The sequence below is a fragment of the Cyphomyrmex costatus genome, unplaced genomic scaffold (assembly GCF_001594065.2).
Source record: "Cyphomyrmex costatus isolate MS0001 unplaced genomic scaffold, Ccosl1.0 scaffold100, whole genome shotgun sequence".
In the NCBI taxonomy this organism is placed as follows: domain Eukaryota; kingdom Metazoa; phylum Arthropoda; class Insecta; order Hymenoptera; family Formicidae; genus Cyphomyrmex; species Cyphomyrmex costatus.
This window is the reverse complement of record NW_017274955.1, coordinates 1,109,927-1,130,319: the sequence shown is the minus strand read 5'-3', so window position 1 is coordinate 1,130,319 and position 20,393 is coordinate 1,109,927. Positions and strand designations below refer to the sequence as shown.

The following is a 20,393-nucleotide window of genomic DNA, read 5'->3' as shown; positions in this document are numbered from 1 at the left end:
TCGAAGAGGATTAACTCGGTCGTCTCGGCCGAGACGGCTATATCGCATTAGTCGAACAAGTGCTTCGGCGAATACGTCTTCCGGATGCGTCTGTCTCGCGGAGACACGCACGACCTATTCCACGTGACCTCCTAATTAGTCGCGTCGCGCTCATCCGGCGCGATAAAGCGACCATGATTTATCGATCACGCTGATATCACACCTTCCTCAATCTTCTTGTCCGCGTGAGCAATTATTACGTCAGCGGGCACGGCGACATGCGTTTTATCGCGATCAATGTCGCCGTATGTGCCCGCCGATTAAATATTCTTCTATTATCGTCCTCCCACGATCCGCGCACACCGTGAATTCGTTGCATCGCGGCGAACGAATCCTCCGCCGCGAGGGCCCCCTCCCCCCCTCCCCCTCCCACCGCACCCCCCTTTGTAACCCTTTCTCTCTCTTCCTCTCATCCCTCTCTCGCATCGGTACGTCGGTGGATCGATGACCGGCGATCAGCCCGGTGCACACCGCGACACCATCCTACTTCCTCCATTCGTACCATCGGCTCGTCGCGTCGTGTGCCGCCTGGATGCAGGGGCCTCGACATTTTGACGGCTTCTCTCGGTGCGACCTACTGCGCGCCACCCCCTGGCTTCCTCTCTCCTCTTATATCTCCGCCAGCCACCCTCTTGCCGTGGTCACCGCGCGTTACACGCGCGCAGATGCACGTGAATTCGGACGACGCGCCGCGCCGTCGATGCTCGATGGCGCTTCGATGCGGTCTCCGCCGCTTCCCGGTGATGTTAATTGACCACTCGGGACACCCGCCCCGACTGAAATTGGCATCGATTACATTATCGGCGGACGGTTGAAAACGAGGACGGAAAATTGCGTCGATATTTGTCGTGAGTGAGCGTTTCGAAGCCGAGACACGACGAAACGCGAATCAAAATGTGTAGAAGGCGTAGATAAAAAATTAAATTTAATATTATATATAAGGTAAAGAAACGATAAATGCAACAAGCGACTATAATTGAAGAAAATTAAATATTTCCAATCAAAATTTAGTTTGTGTCATATTCATTTATTATTTTAATATTTAAATATTAAATCATTTCACGTGTATATTTATAATTATCCAACATATCAATGACTTATGTTCAACTTTTAAATATGTTTTAGTATAGATATTAATATATTTATTTATTTAATATTAATATTTTTTATAGTTATAAGTTATTTTTACAGGTTTTTGTCATTTTAACAGCGTTATTAAATTAACGATTAATTAATTCAGTTGTGAGGTTAGTATTTCCGTTAATGATTATGTTTCAGATCCGACAAATCGAATCGACATATAGAGAGAACTGATAATTATACTTATATATTCACACACATATAAATATTACTAAACATCAAGACCCGCTTTAGCCGAAAATGGCTTTCTTTTGCTATTTGTGTTTAAATAACACTTCTCGATTGGTTTTCACATTTAATATTGTTTTATATTTATCCCTAAGAAATTCAAACTCTATTATGTAAAGAAAGAAAATACACGCTAATTATAATGCGAATAATAAAACGCCACGTACATATAAACGAAATGCGTAGTGAAATTGTAGGATGATTACCTAACCGCGCGTGTTAGTGAAACGGTAATTTGCGGTCGGTTCGAAGAAACGAGGAAGGATCTGTCTGAACAGTACCGGCTACGAGAGATACGGACAAAAATAATACGTATCGATCTATAACGGGTTAACTATCTTTACTACCCCTTGAACGACGCAGCTGTATAATCAGTTTAAAAAAATCGGCTATTTCAACTATTCTCACGGCAACTCCTATTTTTTTTTGAGAAAAATTTACAATAAAAAATAAAAATATATATTTTAACTTTTCCATCTCTTTCGCGTGAAATTATTTAATTGGAAAAATTGCAAAGATTTGTATTCGTAACAAATGCAATTTTACATCATCTTGACGAAATATGATATTACAGCAATTTTTACAACGCTAGAAAGAGACGGGATGAGCGAATGCAAATTGGTGAAAAAAATAGAGAGGTACGCGAAAATCGACCGAAAGTTAGAAGGCTAGTCGGCACCGCTCGGCGACGAGTATACGCTTACACGCGCTCGCATCAAATGTGGCGACGTCCTCTCGCGCACGAATGCGCGGTAGCAACGCGGGATATACGAAGCATAATCGCTCGCTAGTTCGCTCACTCGCTCGCTCAGCTCCGGTGGGTGTAGGCAGAAGGTAGGTAGAGCCGGCGGTCGTGTATCGGGCAGGTTCCTGGAGTCGCGTCGCAATCAATACCTCTGGTTTCTCTCTCCGCCGTTCCCACCCGCGCGGTCTCCCTGCGTCACTCACCCGAGAATATTTCTCTCCGCTCGCCACCCTGTACCTCGACCCGCAAAACTCGCATCCTCCCGCGACCACCCCCTTTACCGCCCCCGCGAGGATCGTTCACGCTTGTCCTCGTCACCACCGCTGCTGTCGCCATGGCCGTCATCGTCGTCGTCGTCATTTGCGACCTACGAATCGTACGATACCGATTTTTTGCGCCCTCATTTAATATGAACTTTATTAAAGATCTGACATTTCAGTCACAACGACATTTCGATCATGTATATAATAAGCTAAAAAGAGATAATCGAAGATTACTTTACATTATAATACTATCAATCAACAGCGTTACTACGATTTACTAATCGTAATACGTAAGCATGTATCCCTTTCTGATAGAGGGATAATGTCACGTTGCAAATGATATCGATGGGACCAAGTGATGTGTGCACCTGAATCAATGACAATCATTAGGGGTGAGACGTTAGTGCTGATACGCGGTGTGGCTTCTCGCTTTTCGTCGGCTGATAACGCGGATAGACTTATCGCCGGCGATCGATATCTAATCCAACCTGGCTATTTATAGTCGGTAGCCCCACACTTTGGGATGTTGTGCGCAAAGTGTGAAAGTAACAAGACTTTCTAATTTTAGAGACCCGCCGCCTCTCGATAGCCCACGACGCATTCCAATCATTTTTGTCTTTTTTCAATCATTTGTGTTTTTCGTTAACGTTATTTTTTATTTCCTCCCATCATTCGTTATTCTTCCTACTGTAAGGATACGATAATTCATCACATAGCTACGTAGCAGAAGTATGTAGCGCACCCCATGAGCATTCGGATAAATCAGAAAATGATGTTCGATCCAGGACGTCGATTCTAGATCTCGAATCAAGATGAAAATTACAAAAGCGAGCAAATTTATTATATATTGACCATGAAATTATAAATGTTCTAGTTTGCTCTCATTTTTGTAATTTTCACCTTGTTTTAAGATTTATCTCCATTATCTCCAAATATTTACGTGTAAATGACCACATTGAAAAGAACTGTAGGTTACAGGATACATACCAGGATACTTTCTCTTATGCTCCCTGTCTACTTCACGCGCCAGTGCAAAATATTTTTCCTTCACATCCTTTGACATGTTTTTCCAGAAAATGCCTAGCCTAAAAAATGCATAATAAAACGAAATTACTTTATTTCCAAATTATTATTTCACGTACAAGTTTTGTCTAAGACGTATAGAGATTGAAAAAAAAAAAAATATAATATTTATATTTCTTAGCATCTTCTCAGTATAACAAGTGGAGTATTCGCGATTTATGAACACACATTTGGAGCTTTACCACAATTATTTCCTTCCTAAACTCGGATTTTCAAGATTGAAAAAAATTTCTATAAAAATTATATATTTATGCAGAAACAAATGTGTCTTTTAAAAGTGAAACTAGCCTGACACTGATGTCCTTATTGGATTCCCGAGGATTCTCCGCAGCTAGTTTCCTCCGCCACTCATTGGCGAACAGCATAAAAGCGTTTGCCGGTCTTGGGATCTTGCGTTTAACTCCAACCGCCGTCGCATCGACAAATTTGTTGTTATCGATGCATAATAACGTCTGAATACTGGTACTTTTGCGTTTCGGCGATCGATTTGCCTGCGTCCGCTGCTGTTGTCGAGGAAAAATCTTGTCTACCTCACGACTGCCACACGATTGCTTCGACTCACTGGAAATGCGCTTTATCTTCACATTCTCCTTATCGTCGTCGTCGACGTCGTCGTCATCGTTATCGAAATTCTTCTCTTCGAGAGAATGCATAGAAGAGATAACATCTAGGAAGCTCATGTTATTATTGATCTTCTTATTCTTCAAATGTTCATTGGAAGCGAGCGGTTTTGTCTCTGTCGGTGATACCACAACGATGACTTTTCCACGATCGATGCTGTTGCGAATACATTCTTTGTCTTCACAAATTTCCCTCGGTTTATCTAAACGTATTATATAAAATATATTATTTCAGATCATTCTCCTTGAAGGATGTAATATTCCATCGAGTCTTTAATACCATTCATAAACGTAGCAGTATTATCGAAACATTACATTATTTTCTGTCGTTAATAATCGTCTGACTATTAAAAATTCTTTAGATTTGTCTCTCTTGATTTTTAAATATAAAATATAAAATTGTACAGCATTTCTACTTTAAACCGTTTTAAGATATTTCATGCGATAGTTTACGCTTTGCATTATTCAATACGTGTTTAGCCGTGCGCTCCGAGCAATTGTCGCGTCATGAAATGTTTAGGGACCTAACGCGATTTTATACGCTTACCTTTTACGGCGAAATTCGAGACACGTTTGCGAGTCTCCATAGCGATAAAATTTGTCGATTAGACTCGCCGTTGGGGAAAGTCAACCGTTGTGCCAATTTCGTATATTGTTATCCACATCTAAGAATGTACTTGAACCTCTTGATAATGGTGAAACGTCGACACGCAAACACAGACTACCGTTGTCGTCGGTTATTGAAAACACGAAACGATGCTCCGATCGTCTTATTACATCATTGATCGTCATCCCTCTGTCCCGATCAACGATGCTGCAGGAAATAAAAGACATTCGCTCTAACTAAGCGTCATTTTTCAAAAAAATAGATATAGGTTTTTCGCACAATTGCTTTTCGGCATGGTTTCTCAAACTTCGAAGAGTGATCTGAATATAAATGTGTCAGGCGGTAAATGTACGTGCACCCAACATGGCATGAACTATTACAAAGTTTTGTCGTTGGGGTGGAATTGTAACAATACGGAAATCAAGGAAGCGTAAGCTTTCAATAATTTTTTATATGAATACGTAAAAATAGAGTTCTATTAATTCTTAATAACCTATTACTATTAATTTTTAATAACCTATTACAGGGCGGGACATGTGTATTTGAAATACTTTTTTTTAAAAAACTGTATTTGTAAGACAATTGTATCTTGTATTTTGTATTTCAGCTGAGCGCATGAAAATGTTTTATTTTATATTCCAGGGAAGTATATAAAAGTATTTTGTATTTTATATTTCAGTATTAATAAAGAAAGATTGAAAATATTTTATATTTTATATTTTGTACTTTAAATACTAAGATTGACAATTAATCTTATTATTTCATAGTTACAAAATACATAAAACATTCAATTTTTCGATTTATTAATACAATGTACATAAATACTTTCATATACACTTGAAATACAAAATATAAATATATACATATACAAGTACACTTGTATTGTAGAAACAGTGTTTTAAATAAAAGTAATTCAAACACATGCTTAGTCCTGACCTATTATCGGTTCATTTTTCTCATTCTTCTCCTTCCTCTTTCTATCTCATCTTATTTTTATTAATAATATTAAAAATATTTTTACACAAAATATATATATATATGATACGAAATATTTTTTCTTTATAATATACATGATATTTTGCATGAAAAATTTTTAAGTGTTATATTTTTTTTATTATATTACAGCAGTATTATATTACATATATACGCTTTTACAATATTATATTAATCGTATGGTTTATGGTAAAAAATGATGATAAAAAGAGATGAGACGTATCGCACCGACGAAATATAATATATAGTTTCTTTCAGATACCGACGATGTGCTATACGATACAATCCCGCGCGGCAAAAGAACGGAGGTGCTGAGGCGATTTTCGCCTTAGCAGCTGAAGCGTACGACGTGCTCTCGGATCCACTTAGAAGGGCCGTGTATGATCAATACGGTGAAGAGGGTCTTAAAAATGGTGTGTCGAGACCAGAAAGATTCGTGAAACCTTACGTTTATCACGGCGAGCCGATGCGAACCTTTAGGTGGAACCATTGAGCTCTCAATTTATGTATTCTAAGTTTAATATTGACATCGCGGTCACACAATGAGATATATGTACATTAAAGCTTACTTTTCTTCAGAGAAGAAAATGGATATTTATTTTCTGAAATAAATATTTATTGAAAATATTCGATAAATTTCACACCTAAAATTAAGCTTTCAGTATTCTAGGAGTTAATGTTCTCATCGCGAGTTTTATCATTAGAGAATTCTTTGCGACTGAAAATCCGTACGACGATCTTCTAAATATTCTAACAGAACCTCAACCTCTACTCGAATTTCCCGAGGGTCGGGGTATAAAACGGAAGGAGGAACCCTTGATTAAAACCCTATTTCTAACTCTTTCGGAAGTGAGAATTGATTTATAAACTTTTTCGCTCCGACTTTTAATTCTATTTATTATGTGAACATCTCGGTGAACATAAATATACATAGTATAAGTATTTTTCTAATCTTTTATATATTTATTAACACAAAATTATTAAAAAATTGCAAATTGTATTTGTTTTTTCTGTGATGAATTTATTAAGAACATCATCGAATTTTGACTTTAAGATTTTGTACAAAATGATAAAAGTCAAATTAAACATGAATTATATAATTTTCGTATAATTATATAATTTTCGTATAATTTAACGTACAAAAATGTTGTAAGAAACGAAAAATAAAATAATCTATTGCATAATCGGGCAGTTGGAAACGTTTCATCGTAGGTATTTTTCGGCGGAATAAAGAAAATGAAGATCCAAAGGTTGGTTTTACTCGGTGACGATAAGTCGATGACGGCGTCGATGGAGAAGATCTTGACGATACCCATTAAGCCGGGAATCCCAGCAGGTACCAGAATAGTATTTCCAGAAGAGGGTGATCAAAGTCCTTCGAAGATACCCGGTAAGTTCTTCCATTGCCTTCTTGATCTTTCCTAAGCTTAGCTTACGCTTGTAACCACGCTGGAGTGTTACCTACTATATAATTGCGATAATAAAACAAATAATAAAACATTTTCTTTGTAGCTGTCTCTTTCCCTTAGTTTCGGGTTTTTATCATATTATATTTTTATACTTAATCGTAAAAGCAAACGATTTCCTACATTTAAAAAAAAACGATGTTCTTCAGAATTTAAGTTCAATCATTGTATTATAAATTGTATCCTTTAATAAGTGACAAAACAATAATTACGCATGGTTTCCGCATATAATATATTTTTACGCACAACAAGGTAATGGAAAATAATATAAAAAATCACAATGAAATAGATTTGCGTAATTGATAAATTGATGATACAATCAAAGATGAGACGACTGATCAATTTATGACTATTGTTACATAACAATGTGAGTTCTGCAGAATAAGGGTAAAAGATTAATTGTAACATACACAAGATGGAGTGATATCTTCACTAAATCCAAGACACTGTCAGCGTAGCGGATGTTATCTTCGTCACGGAGGATCGGCCTCACGAAACGTTCTGGCGAGAGGGTTCGGACTTGCACACGACGGTCGATATCTTTCTGAGGGAGGCGCTGACCGGAACGGTGATCACGCTTAACACCATCGACGACAGAACTCTTCGGATTCCAATAACGTCGATCGTTACGTAGGAAAAGTTGTTATAAAATTGCGTCGTGTCTCTTTCGGTTTTCTCTTTCTCTCTCAAATGCATTTTATTGCATTATCTTTTAGATTATAATTTATTCTAAATTTCCAAAAGGATTGGAGTAATTTCGTGTAAAAGATTACTCGAAATCGTCACAAATCTTATTATTTAATTTTGATTAAATTTTGTTTAATTTACAGAATTAAAGTTAAACAGCTTTATGAATATATTAGAAGAAAAAAAACAGGACAAATGAGAGTACAGCGCGGTACCAATCACAGTCGATTATTTTTCTCGCATTCAACTATGATTGATCAATTTCTTACGGCTTTTTAGAGCGAGGTTGTGGATCCAGCCATACAATTAGTAAAAATTAAACATAGATATATTTAACTTCAGAGCTCGTCCGTACTTTCATTATTCCTATTTCTCTTCTAATATTTTTTAATTTTGAGACTTAACCTTATTAAGTACTTTATTTGAATTTTATGAATGTTACCTAAATTTTTACTTACCTTTGCATCTTATAGACCAAATTACACCAAATGTGTGCCGGGTGAGGGAATGCCAATTCTCATAAATCCTAAGCGAAAGGGTAATCTAATATTGAGGTTCAACATCGAGTTTCCAGTTTATTTGCCATTGTCCAATAAAAATTATATTAAGAAAGCCTTCGAGGCATCTCGTACGAATGTTGAAAATGCCGAGTACGTTCATCGCCTCATATTGGCCAACAAAATGCGCAGAAATGTCGACGACGACGTTCCATTTCGACGTGGTGTAAACGATGAAGCGGATCGATTGAAATTCATATGTGAAACGTGATTTTGCAAATATCTGAGTGTTATTTCATATGCGTATTTGACGTAATAATCGTACGTTTTTCGTCGTCGAATTACTCTACAAGAAAGTATTAAAAATTAAAACTGCTCGAAAATGGTTTCTTCTGTAACTGATTATTTTATTGCAATAAGTATAATTATTAGGTCTATAACTTAATTCTTAGTCATTTTTACCAAGTTTTGATGTAAAATTATAAATATAAAAGAACGAATATTAACCTAATGTTCAAAGTAATCCCCTTTATTTTTCATACATTTTCGGCAACACATCTTTCAGGCAACTGTCGGATTCCGCTTCGGGAAAAAGATGATTGTTTTAAATCCGATGAATTCTATGCTTCTTTCGACTTCTTTGAGAGACTTAAACTGGGAATCACACAACTGAATAATGTTGGAGGGTTCGGAAAAAAAAGGTAATCCGTAGATGTGCTAGGTCCGAAAAATACGCCGTGTGATGGAGAATTTCCTAGCTTGAATCGGAGATGACTTCGTTGATTTAATGATTTTTCTATGTGCGACCGTGCATTGTCTTGCAGCAAAATCACTTTACTTCTTCCAGCGCCAGTATATGTTCTTTTTACTTCGAGAGCGTCACTCTTATTCAAATCAATTGCTGTTGATAACGTTCAGCAGTGATCATTTTCTCAGGTTATAGCTTATTGTAAACAACGCCCTTCTGTTCCCATCAAATATTATAGATTACAAAATAATACACGATTCGAAAATGTAAGAAACTATTTTGTACGTGTACATTTAATTATATTCTATTATCTTGGCTCGACATATTTTTTTATTTAAAAAAGATATTGAAATGATATTGCTTGTTAAAAATTAGAGCGTTTTTATTTATCATTTATAAACAATTACGTAGATAATTTGCGGAAATCCTCCCTTCTGTAATATCATTACACTAAATTGACACTACTGCAGCGGAATCCTCTAAATGTCTTATCGATGATTGTCGCTATCGTTAATTAGCGACAACCGATTATAGTAGGACAATCCTAAAAGAAAGCGCGGCTCTCATTGGCTGTCTCTAGTTAACTATAACAACAATTATCGGAAAAACGTTTAGAGAATTCCGCAACTGGTATTATTGAATCTTAAGAGAATAGTTACGTTCAGCAGAAAAAGCAGCTTTCCAACTGTTAAAAAATTCTTTAACATGATTGGTCTTGCCTTTAGTTCCTCACTGGAGTTAAATGTATAAACCAATTATATTCGAGAATTTTACAACATTTGCAAAGCTGTTTTTTCTGCTGAACGTAGCCAATATCTGAGCCGCCTGGATTACCGATAAAACTATCGGTAGCATTTTTGACGTTTTCTTTCCTGTTCAATTTTTTCGTAATATGTAGTTTAACAGAATAAAAATTCCCTTTTGTCGATTAAAATATACATGCTAAATGTATCTGTCCCTGGTGTATTTCGTATTCAAAGCTGGAAAAAAATAAAAAATTACATATTTTTAAATTTATTTTTACCTTCAAAGTTGGTCATCATATTGAGATAAAAATGAATAAAAAAATCTGTAATTTTTTATTTTTTTCTTTGGATACCGCTTCGAAAGACCGCTCATTTGGTGCATGCAATGTAAAACGGATGTCTAGCTCCATCTTGCGGGATCTATTGATGATTCAACACAAGCCGTCAGTCGGTAGTCCATGAATTCACATAAGATTTACAATTCTTTTTGGAAAAATTCTGTACGCATAGAGAAAAACATGTCATATATGACAGATATTTGAAAAATCCTATATATAATGAACTCGATTTGAAAGGCTCTTGGCAGGAAGTCATTTCACCAAGTTGCGGCCGAGAGTTGGCCTCGACTATGTCTGTGCCATCCGTCCCAGCGATGCTGAATTATCTCGGGCAATCATATGACTCCTTCGCACGTGACTTTATTTACAGTAAGAGACTTAACCCGCGCGAACATGTACGGTGCAGTTCCGCGTGACATGACAGACGCAGATTTGATCCGCGAGACGATGCGATAACTATAGACGGCGGGCCGTGGCTTTATGATGCCGTTGCTCGATAAGCTACTACCTGGGAGGAAGAGCAGTCCGCGCGAAAGTGCTGAGAGCCTAGTGTCCAGTGCACGAACAACTGAGAATGATAGGTGAGCAAGAGAGATTGCGCTGTTCCATTTCGGAGCGCGTTTTCGCTCCGCTATCGCTCATGGATCCCTTCGCAGCGGCTCGCCCAGCATCCGCTCATTGTTACCGCTATGCATTGCGTTATTACGTATCATATCGATCTTTTATTAATCGCATTATTATTGTTCTCTATTGGCGCCAGAGATAAAGGCAGAATTTCGCGCTTTGGGAAGAAAGCGGAACGAAATACATTTCTCGCCAGAATGGTAGAAAAATTGTAATGGCGTTGAATTATCAGGTGGCTTATCGAAAAGCTTGGAATTTTATAATAAAGACTGACACTTAGGCTGTTTCCCTAACCTACTTCATATGCGATCACTTGGCTCCGTTCTCGCATCTGCGGCTGTTTTACCAACGCAACGTCGAAGCGACAGTGCGTCGACGAAGCGTTTCGAGACTTCTCCACATTTGAGGGGGAGATATTGATAACAAAAGCTTCATCAAACTTTTTTATCTTTTTTATGCAAGTCGAATCAATTTTTATGCTGTATATACAATATACATTAATTTACTCCAGCTTTTATGAAATTATTTAATTTTTATTTTTTATTATTATAAAAATAAATAATTTTACTCAAAACTTAATAAAATGATAATAAAATAAATAATATAAAAATTATGATCCTGATAATCGTGAAAATGTTTTAATTAGACTTACACTAGAATTTGAAGACACTTTAATTTTTGCATTCGCCATGTTGAAAATTTACCACATTTTAGACTTTCTATTTTAAAACGTTTTGTATTTAGTGATTCTAAAAACTTTGTAATAATTTTAGAAACATTAACAAATATTTTATTTTTTGTATTTAGTATTTTTAATTTTTTATGTTTTAATCAATTTTTGTATTTAATAATCACAAAACTTTCAGGCATAAATGGACAATTAGATGTATTTTTTATTTTAAAAAAGTCAGATGTGAAAGAGTTAAATTTAACATACTAATTGTTACTTTATTTTTATTTTATTATTTATTTTAAACATTTTGTATGTTAAAAGACTTTTTTCAAAATAAAATTATACATTCTATGAGTTACAGGGATTCCGTGTTGCAAGTTGGAGCAAATCAAGTACGAATTTTGCTATTTCGAGAATGTGAGTGGCGCGGTAGAAAACTCCTCTTTGATTCGATGACAGTCCAGAAGTACCGAAGTAAAAACGAAATTGCATGCACTGCGGTGAACAACAATGCAGAAGGGAAATGCGAGATACCCTTTAACATAAGGACTACTCATGATTTCGAGGTAATCATTGAATTTTGCATATTAATAATAAATCAAGCCATCAAAATCAAATCATTAAATCGAATTATCATATTTATTATTATAAATGAATTATAAATATAAATTAAGTACTAAGTTTTTAAATTTATATTTTCAAACTGAAGAAAGCTTTGTGAACTGAAACGTATATTTATATTTTATATTACTTGTGTTTTATTGTATATATTAATATTACTGTTTTATTGAACATCAGATTTGCTCGATTAATTTCTCTTCATTTTAACTTTATTGCTGTGCAAAGATACGAGCGTTAATTAATTAATTTATTATTTATTAATTAACATAAATTAAATAAAATAATATTTAACATCATATAATAGCAATAATAATAGCAATAATATTTTAAATATAACAATCTTTTATGCTGTTATGATGTATGTATATGCTTCTGTAATGTGGGAAAATATTTTATTTATTTTTTATTTTTATTTTACGTTTTTTTTACTTGAACAATAATCTTTTTTGTGTCTATACGTAAAATTATAATACGTAGTATCTTTTAATAAATAATATATAGTATCCTTTAATTATATAATGTTTTTGTAAAAATTACTTCCAACAGAATTTTTTAAGTGTCACTCGATCTGATTTCGGGAACTCACTCGAGAAATCAAAATGTCAATATTAGGGATGTACGCGAGGGAGATTGAATCTAAGTTAACGGCAGGTTTCTATAAAAAGGTGGAATATACTCAAAATGGGCGTCCATTACGCATGTAGTAACAAAGAAGAACAGAAGACTGCGCATCACAGGGAACTACAAGCCAACGCTTGTATTTTTTACTATCCGGTTAAATAGTCGAATATATCACTAGTATTTGGCAATATAATCTGCTGAAATTTTATACTGAAGTTGGCGTTATTGATGAAAGAATTCTTTCCTTTCAAATGATCTTATATATTAAAAATATGTAGATTATGATCGGGAAAAGTGCTGAAATGTTATTGTCTATCAGGAAAAATTTATTAATATTAAGTTTTGATCGAAAGTGTTCTTTTTTTTTTAAACTGCATTTGCAAACAACCCTGTTTCACAGTCAATCAATCATTATCGATTTTTCTCTTCTTTTCTCTTTTTATTTTAGAATTATGAAGAATTTGCACTGGATATCTGGAAAATATTTGATATTCAGTCGGATAATCGCTTTATCAGATATACGATATCCACTAATTTTAAGATCCTGTGCATCCCTATGCTTAATAGATTAGAAGTTCTGATTAAAAAAAATGAAAGTTCTTTTGAAGAATTTGTATTTATTTTTAGCTCTATTAACAATTTTTTACTCTTCTAATTACCTCATCTCGAGAGCTGCAGTAGTCACAGTGGCAATATACAATAGGTATATGACTATCATTTATTCATTTACATATATAATGTCATTGATGAAATGAAATTAAATGCGGCCCGCTACGTAATAATAACAGAATTCATTAATACAATTCATTAATACTAGCAGTGCTGGCAATGTATATTGGAACACAGTCTTATTCGGCACTTACATCCGTCTATAAATATTACATATATTATGTTAACAAAATGTAGTATAAAATTTTTAGCGAGATAAAACTGTCGAAGATGACGTGAGTCTCCTGAGCGAAATGGTGTTTGGCACCGTGGCAATGACATATAGAGGATCATCGTTTAAGGTATGGATCGATCTTGAAATAATCACCTTTAAAATTTTATTTTCGAAAATATATACACATGTATTTTAATCATTGATATATTTAATTTAAAGGTTCACTCGATGAATTCCCCTCCGTGCATCATGTGCACGAAAATTTTTCCGGCGACAGAACATGGCATGTGCAAGACGAGGTAGTTAAATAAACTGTTTAACGATCTTTTCTACTATTGTTGATTAATTTTACTATAATCGTTTTATTATACTACAGTGAAAGAGTCTTGGATGAAGGATTAGGACGATCCACGCATGTGGATTCTACTTCTAGCAATACCAGTATGCGATCATTTCGTAAGTATACCCACGATATTGTTACTTTTATACAATAAAAATTAATTCTTTTTGTCAATTGCTTTTTCAACAGGTTTTTCGATTAAATACACTTTATCCCAATGGGGAGAGAATGTTTTTTAAACGTTTAAAAGACGTTTAAAAAACATTCTCTCCCCATTGGGATAAGGAAAATTGATTTCTTTTTATGAAAAAGGCTTCGATTTATATTCTAAAATTTTTTTTACAATAATCTATTTAATTTTAGATGACGTAATAACATTAAGGAGAATTATTTTGCAACATGAATAGTTTTATTTGTGACCGTATTTTTGCGTATTGAATATGAATTCATTAGCAAAGATTCGTTATTATATCACGTCAAAAAATGTTGAGAAAAATGAAAGTAAAAGGAGCTAAAAATGTGATTTCCTTTGACGCCATTTTTCTCAAAATTTTGAGATAACTTTTACCAATATGTATTTAATCAAATACATTGGAAATGACTATTTACACTTGTGTAGCAAAAAAAGGTCGAATTTTGTTCTACAGTGTAATGAAATCAAATATGACAAATACTTGGAAGAGTTCTGAAAGCGTCAAAATAAATCCTGATTAGGTTTCCATTGCAGAGTCCCGGCCGAGTTCTGGCAATCTGTCAAGTAATGATTCACACGTGAGTCCGCGAAAGAGTTCGACGTGCTCGAGTATTGGCAGCGGTTGGGACATAGACATAGCTCCGCCGACGAGCAGTAAGTTCATGCCAACGATTAGAGTGATTGATTGTCAGAATTGCATCCTAGCTCACGCGATGCTAATCCAGGTTCGCAATCGTTGGAGAGTAACGGATCGTCCGGACTCGGCAGTCTCACTAGTTTGCGCAAAAGATGGTTGCGAGCAGTCTCGACTTCTCTCGGACGAACGGATTCCGACGATGCTTTCGGGATGCAGCATTGGAACGAGAATGGAAGTGATGGGCGTGACGGACACACAAAACGACACAAAACTAGACTAGGTTTAACAATGTTAGTGCGATTGGCTCAGGGCCATGAAAGGTATAAAATTATCTTGTGTTTTTTTATTAAAATTAAAAAAAAAAACGTTTATTTGAATATAGATATAATGATTTTAAATATAAATCTTGGCTGATTATAAAGAGGTAAAACAAACTGCGAAAACGAAAAATTAAAAAATTGAATAATGTTTAAAAATAAAGAATTGAAGTAATATTTTATCAGAAATTGTATCGCATGCATATGTTAGACTTGTGTTTGGCTTCGAGTTAAAATTACAATTGTTTATTAAAACAAGTTAGCCAAATTGATCTTGTTGTCTATTTAATGCAAAATAATTTAAATAAATATGAATATAAAAATATATCTCCAAAAAATTGATAATTTTATGTAAGCGAAATTATTTATAAATTGTAGCCAAATAAAGATGCGGCTTTTAGAACATATGGCTTTCTTAGAAGGGATGTTGGATCGGTTACGATATTTTTGTATCGAGACAAGCAACATTAATGGTTTCAACTGTAAGAGGATGCAATTAACTGATAGAATGTGCAAGGCGACGTCTCGATTTGTCATTTCGTTGTTGCACGTAGTACTTGATATCGATGCTAACACCCGTACACCTCTGCTGTGGCACGACATTCTACTTAACTCCGTGACAGTGAATGAAAAGACAAATATTTTATATCGCAGTTTGCAACAAATGTGTCAATTGTTCGACGAGCTCGATACAAAATCGACAAATTTGTGAGTATAGTGAGTGTAAATCACGGATTAAGTGAACGTCTCGATATTTATTTTAGCGTTTTTCAGTTTCTTAAGCACCGTGGTAACTGCCGTATTAACGTATCATCTCGGTTGGGTGTACACTGTATTATCTCCTTATGATCGACATATGGTGAGTGTAAAAAAGAGTTGTAGAACTGAGAAGAATTTTGGAATCAGTATATATATACAGAAATTTTATATATCGGATTAAAGTGTTTATACATTTATTGGAGTAGAATAAAGTTAAAATCTTTTAACACATATTTTTACATATATAACAGCATATGAAGCATATTAGGAATAAAAACCGAATAAATTGATGTTATAGATATAATTAATATATTAATTTTTAAAATTAATACACATAATGTGTTAATTGAATAATGAGAAAACTCGAATCATTTATATCTGCATTCTGTCTATGGTAAAAAAAATACTTTGCCATGAAAGTTATTCTAATCAATGTTTTATAAAACTGTGAAATCTCCTAAAGGGACGGATCTTGCAACTTCGCTTTTAAAAATAGTATAATAAATAAAACAATCTGCTCTTTACGGTGCAAATATACAAAATACCATATTTTATCTCGTAGAAACAATATTTCGCCATGAGATCTTTTTGGTTTCTCTTTTTATGAAGCTACGAAGATTCATAGAGCTGGACTTTGTAATCCGGTTTCCTTAAAACATAATAAATATAAAATTATCTGCACTTCTCTCTCTCTCTCTCTCTCTCTCTCTCTCTCTCTCTCTCTCAACTGCACTATAATGCAAATCGAGTGAGACATCAAAATAAATTTTTTATATATTTTATCCTTTTTTTCTAAGAAAAACGCTCCACTCTGACTCTTATTGACTCTTAATATTACATATATATGTTAATACTAGTTATTAATATTATTTATTCCATACGAGAATTTATTAATATCGTTGTGATAATTTATCTCTATTTTCAGATCGAAAAATTAGGTAGTTGGTATTCTTGCAATCCATTGTGGGCACAACTTGGTGACCTGTATGGCGCACTAGGCAACCCTGTGAAAGTAGCGCATACCGTAATTGCGGGCGATCCTCGAAAGAGTGATTTGATTAACTCCGTTTTATCGTTCCTATCTTATTTTATCCGCAGTGGGACAATACAAAAATACCAGGAATACCGCTGCACGTCGCAACAAGATGTGCAGATAGCAACAAACATGTTGGAAGAGGCTCGCAACAAACGACCGTATCTGTTTAGTAACAAGAGATCGACGTGCGCGTTCAACGATCGAAACTCCTCGATTCGCAGGTGTGAGTCGCGCATTCTATCATCGCGCAAGTCGACACAATCGTCCGAAACCGGAACTGACGATATTAACGCACAATGCACTCCAAAGTATCCTGCGGAACGACCTAGGCTCTCGCGATCGGTCAGTCCCCTGAAGCGTAGCGCCACTATGAAATCCGGCCTTGACACGCTCATGATGAAATCAACTGATACTCTGCTAGACCTTAAGTTGCTAACGAAGGAATTTTTATTACGTGAAAATCAGAAGAGTGAGAAATACGAGCTGATACAGGAGGATCGATCTAAGGACATCGAGAAAAATTTCAAAATGTCAAACGAGGTGAAAATAATTGTTAGCGATATCGAATCACAGGAGAATATCACGACAAAGGGATATCAACCGCAAGATTTTCTACAGTTTCCTTTGCGAAGTTTCGAGAAGAAGTTGGGTATGCACGATACTGAAGAGAGTCTCGCGACTGGAAAGACTGAGCTACAGCATCAGCTGAATAATAATGTAAATCCACTGAAAATGTTTTACAGTAGACCCGAATTGTCGCTTGACATGAACGGTGGATTTGTTGACGAATTTAAGGAATCGCAGGTATTCTTCACCCTCGGTGGGGAAGACAAGCCCGCAAAGTTACCGTTAAGATCACATCTCAGCAACAATTGTCAGTGTTCTTACACCTTTACAAGACTACCTAGTACATCTGCGCAACTTCCGGAGGGCGTCTTGAGGAAGATTATCCAGCGAAACTTCCCCGAATCGTCGAAGAGCATGCAGCCTCCTTCGGAAGCAACATCCAGTATGGGGGCGAGGTCAATAGGCTTTTGTTTGAAGTGCAATGGTCAAGGATACGCTGCCTCGAAGGATTATGATAGCAGCAAGCAAGTGTTGGAAACGCCGACGAATGCGACGGAAGTATTACGCACGTGCGGAAGCTCTGAAGGTAGCAGAACCATGAGACTGTCGCGATCCAACAGCCTTGAGGCTCTGATGGAAGCCAACAGTGTTGTGGAGTTGCCAATGCCACAGTCAGTATATTGTTGAAATATATTATAATATATTCATAAAAATAAAATCTTCATTTTCATTAATTTTATTGTAATAAGGTTATTGAATTAAAAATTTACTTATAATTCTAGATCTTTGAATTTCAGATACAATTAGTTTGAATTAACTATAATAGAATTAAAATACAAAATAGGATTAGTCTTCTATCTTAATTCTATCACTTAGGAGATTATTTTATATTGAAATAATTTTGTTCCTTTTTTATTTTTGTCTTCATTTTCTCGCTTAAATTTAAAATGATTTAATAATGATTATTTTTTGTTGCAGATCGAGGAAAATTTCACAGGTCAAAACTGGATTAATTAGAGAAATGGGCTTTACGAAAACTCTCATGCGAAGTAAGACAATAAATGATAAAACTAATATCCTAGGTACAGGTTATACGTGGGGTTTGGTGCTACAAGGTATAACTAAAAAAAAGAAGAGGAGAAAAAGGAAGAATCTATCAGAAGATGAGAAGGACAACTCCGAAATTGAATCCGAAGAGAACTGGTGGTCATGTATGCGGGAAGAAGTTATGGCCAACGCTCGATTTCCCACGATCGACCAACCGGTTGCAGAAGCACTCTGCGTATTAGCCGATCTGGACACGTGGCACGTCGGAATCTTGTCGAATAATGCACCTTGGCAAAGTCCTCCACTACCGGTCGGAATGTCACGTCTGGTGTCAAATATGCTGGAATCCTTTGCCTATGTATGGCGAAAATATCACTCTCCTATCCATGTGAGTTTTTTGTCATCTTAATTCAATTTAAATCTCTCTCTCTCTCTCTCTCTCTCTCTCTCTCTCTCTCTCTCTCTCTCTCTCTCTCTCTCTGCCCTCCTCTCTCTCTTTTTTCTAAACAAATTTTTTTCTTCGTAAATTATTTTTTATATAAGTAAATCTCTGTCAAACTAATGCTTTTAGTGCATAGCGATTTTGGAGGCTAAATTGAAGGAATTATGGTTAAGAAGCGAAGCTTTGGCAGAAATGATGATGTCTATGGAAGAATCCGATGCCAATGTGGATAGTTTGATGAATGCTCTTGATCTCGATGCAGCGGACATACCACTTTTACTCGCGGTCGCAACCACTCATTCTCCGGAAATAACGCAACGATTTGGTCTTACGCTAACTTGAATCCGTTCAGTTTATATCAGTTTTCTCATTATATTATTTTTATAGGTACCTTTTGAGTAGCGTATCAATATGTATTGTGTATATACATATATATGTATCTCGAAGCAAAAAACTAATAATTCTTCGCATCACTTCGAATGGAATAATTAAGTACCTAACACAATATCTATAAATCGTGCGCGCTTAAATCAAATTAGGCTAAGTTAGATATTAAGGTTTATTCTCGCGTTTAATCATTCGTTTTAGCGTTTTTTAATGAATCATATAATTCTTATATAACTAAATCACAATGGCTGATTTCTTACTAATAAAGTATACGTACTGTTTATTTGGTTTTTTTACATGATTCAGGGCAAGGTAGCAATTGTACAATTTAATTAATAAATTCTGAATGAGTTTTTTTACATATATTGTTATATATTTTTAGTAAACCTTTAAAATAACAAAATCACTTCCGATTACCTTAACCTTGACATATATTGTCAAGGTCATGGTCCTGAATGATCTATACGAAAGGTTTTAACCCGTGCTCGTTATTCGTTTAGAAGTTATTAATAAAATAAGTTCTGCTATATAAAACAAGACTTCTCTGCTTTAAAATAAATTTTCTTTTATTTTAAAAACAAAAATTTTCATAAAAACATTATTTTCTTATATAATTTTTGTTTTAAAGCAGAAAATTTGTGATTTTGTAACATTTTGTTCAAAGCAAAATCCACCTTACATTCCTTCCTACCTATGAATATGTACATATAGTTTTCCATATCATATAACACGTGAAATAAGATCCACATCTCTTTTCCTGCTTAGGGGCGCATATGACTTTCCACGCGAAGCGACTTTTACTCCACCTTTCTCCTGTTTCCGAGCGTACGATTTTCTACGCAAGACTTTCATCCCTCCCCTTCCCCCTACTTAGGGGCGCATAACTTTCTACGCGAAACGAAGTTCACTCCATTTACCTCCTACTTAGGGATGTACGAATTTCCGCACGAAGCAAGATATACAATTACATCCCTCTACCAAGAAAATTGTATTCGAAGACCAGTATTCATAGTTAGTTGTTATAATCAAGACAATTTTAAGTTCTG

At 35.2% G+C, this 20,393-nt stretch overlaps 3 protein-coding genes across 3 annotated transcripts; 2 read left to right on the top strand and 1 right to left on the bottom strand.

Annotated features, from left to right (window-relative positions):
- Positions 1–2,429: 2,429 nt before the first annotated feature.
- On the bottom strand, positions 2,430–4,705 carry LOC108783615 (putative transcription factor capicua). The gene is made up of 4 exons (XM_018552221.1): positions 4,666–4,705; positions 3,787–4,321; positions 3,356–3,500; positions 2,430–2,519 (listed from the first exon to the last, which is right to left on the bottom strand). The coding sequence occupies exons 1-4, from the start codon at positions 4,703–4,705 to the stop codon at positions 2,430–2,432; spliced, it is 810 nt and encodes a 269-aa protein (XP_018407723.1).
- A 272-nt stretch (positions 4,706–4,977) lies between these two features.
- Positions 4,978–8,643, top strand: LOC108771776 (dnaJ homolog subfamily B member 13). Its single transcript, XM_018537142.1, has 6 exons — positions 4,978–5,155; positions 5,977–6,198; positions 6,423–6,567; positions 6,931–7,108; positions 7,643–7,814; positions 8,345–8,643. The coding sequence occupies exons 1-6, from the start codon at positions 5,019–5,021 to the stop codon at positions 8,637–8,639; spliced, it is 1,149 nt and encodes a 382-aa protein (XP_018392644.1). The 5' UTR covers positions 4,978–5,018; the 3' UTR covers positions 8,640–8,643.
- Positions 8,644–10,683: 2,040 nt separating this feature from the next.
- Positions 10,684–19,475, top strand: LOC108771581 (folliculin-interacting protein 1). The gene is made up of 12 exons (XM_018536906.1): positions 10,684–10,781; positions 11,859–12,063; positions 13,660–13,749; positions 13,842–13,921; positions 13,999–14,078; positions 14,690–14,809; positions 14,881–15,112; positions 15,488–15,817; positions 15,884–15,968; positions 16,794–18,142; positions 18,450–18,906; positions 19,090–19,475. The coding sequence occupies exons 1-12, from the start codon at positions 10,684–10,686 to the stop codon at positions 19,300–19,302; spliced, it is 3,339 nt and encodes a 1,112-aa protein (XP_018392408.1). The 3' UTR covers positions 19,303–19,475.
- Positions 19,476–20,393: the final 918 nt, after the last annotated feature.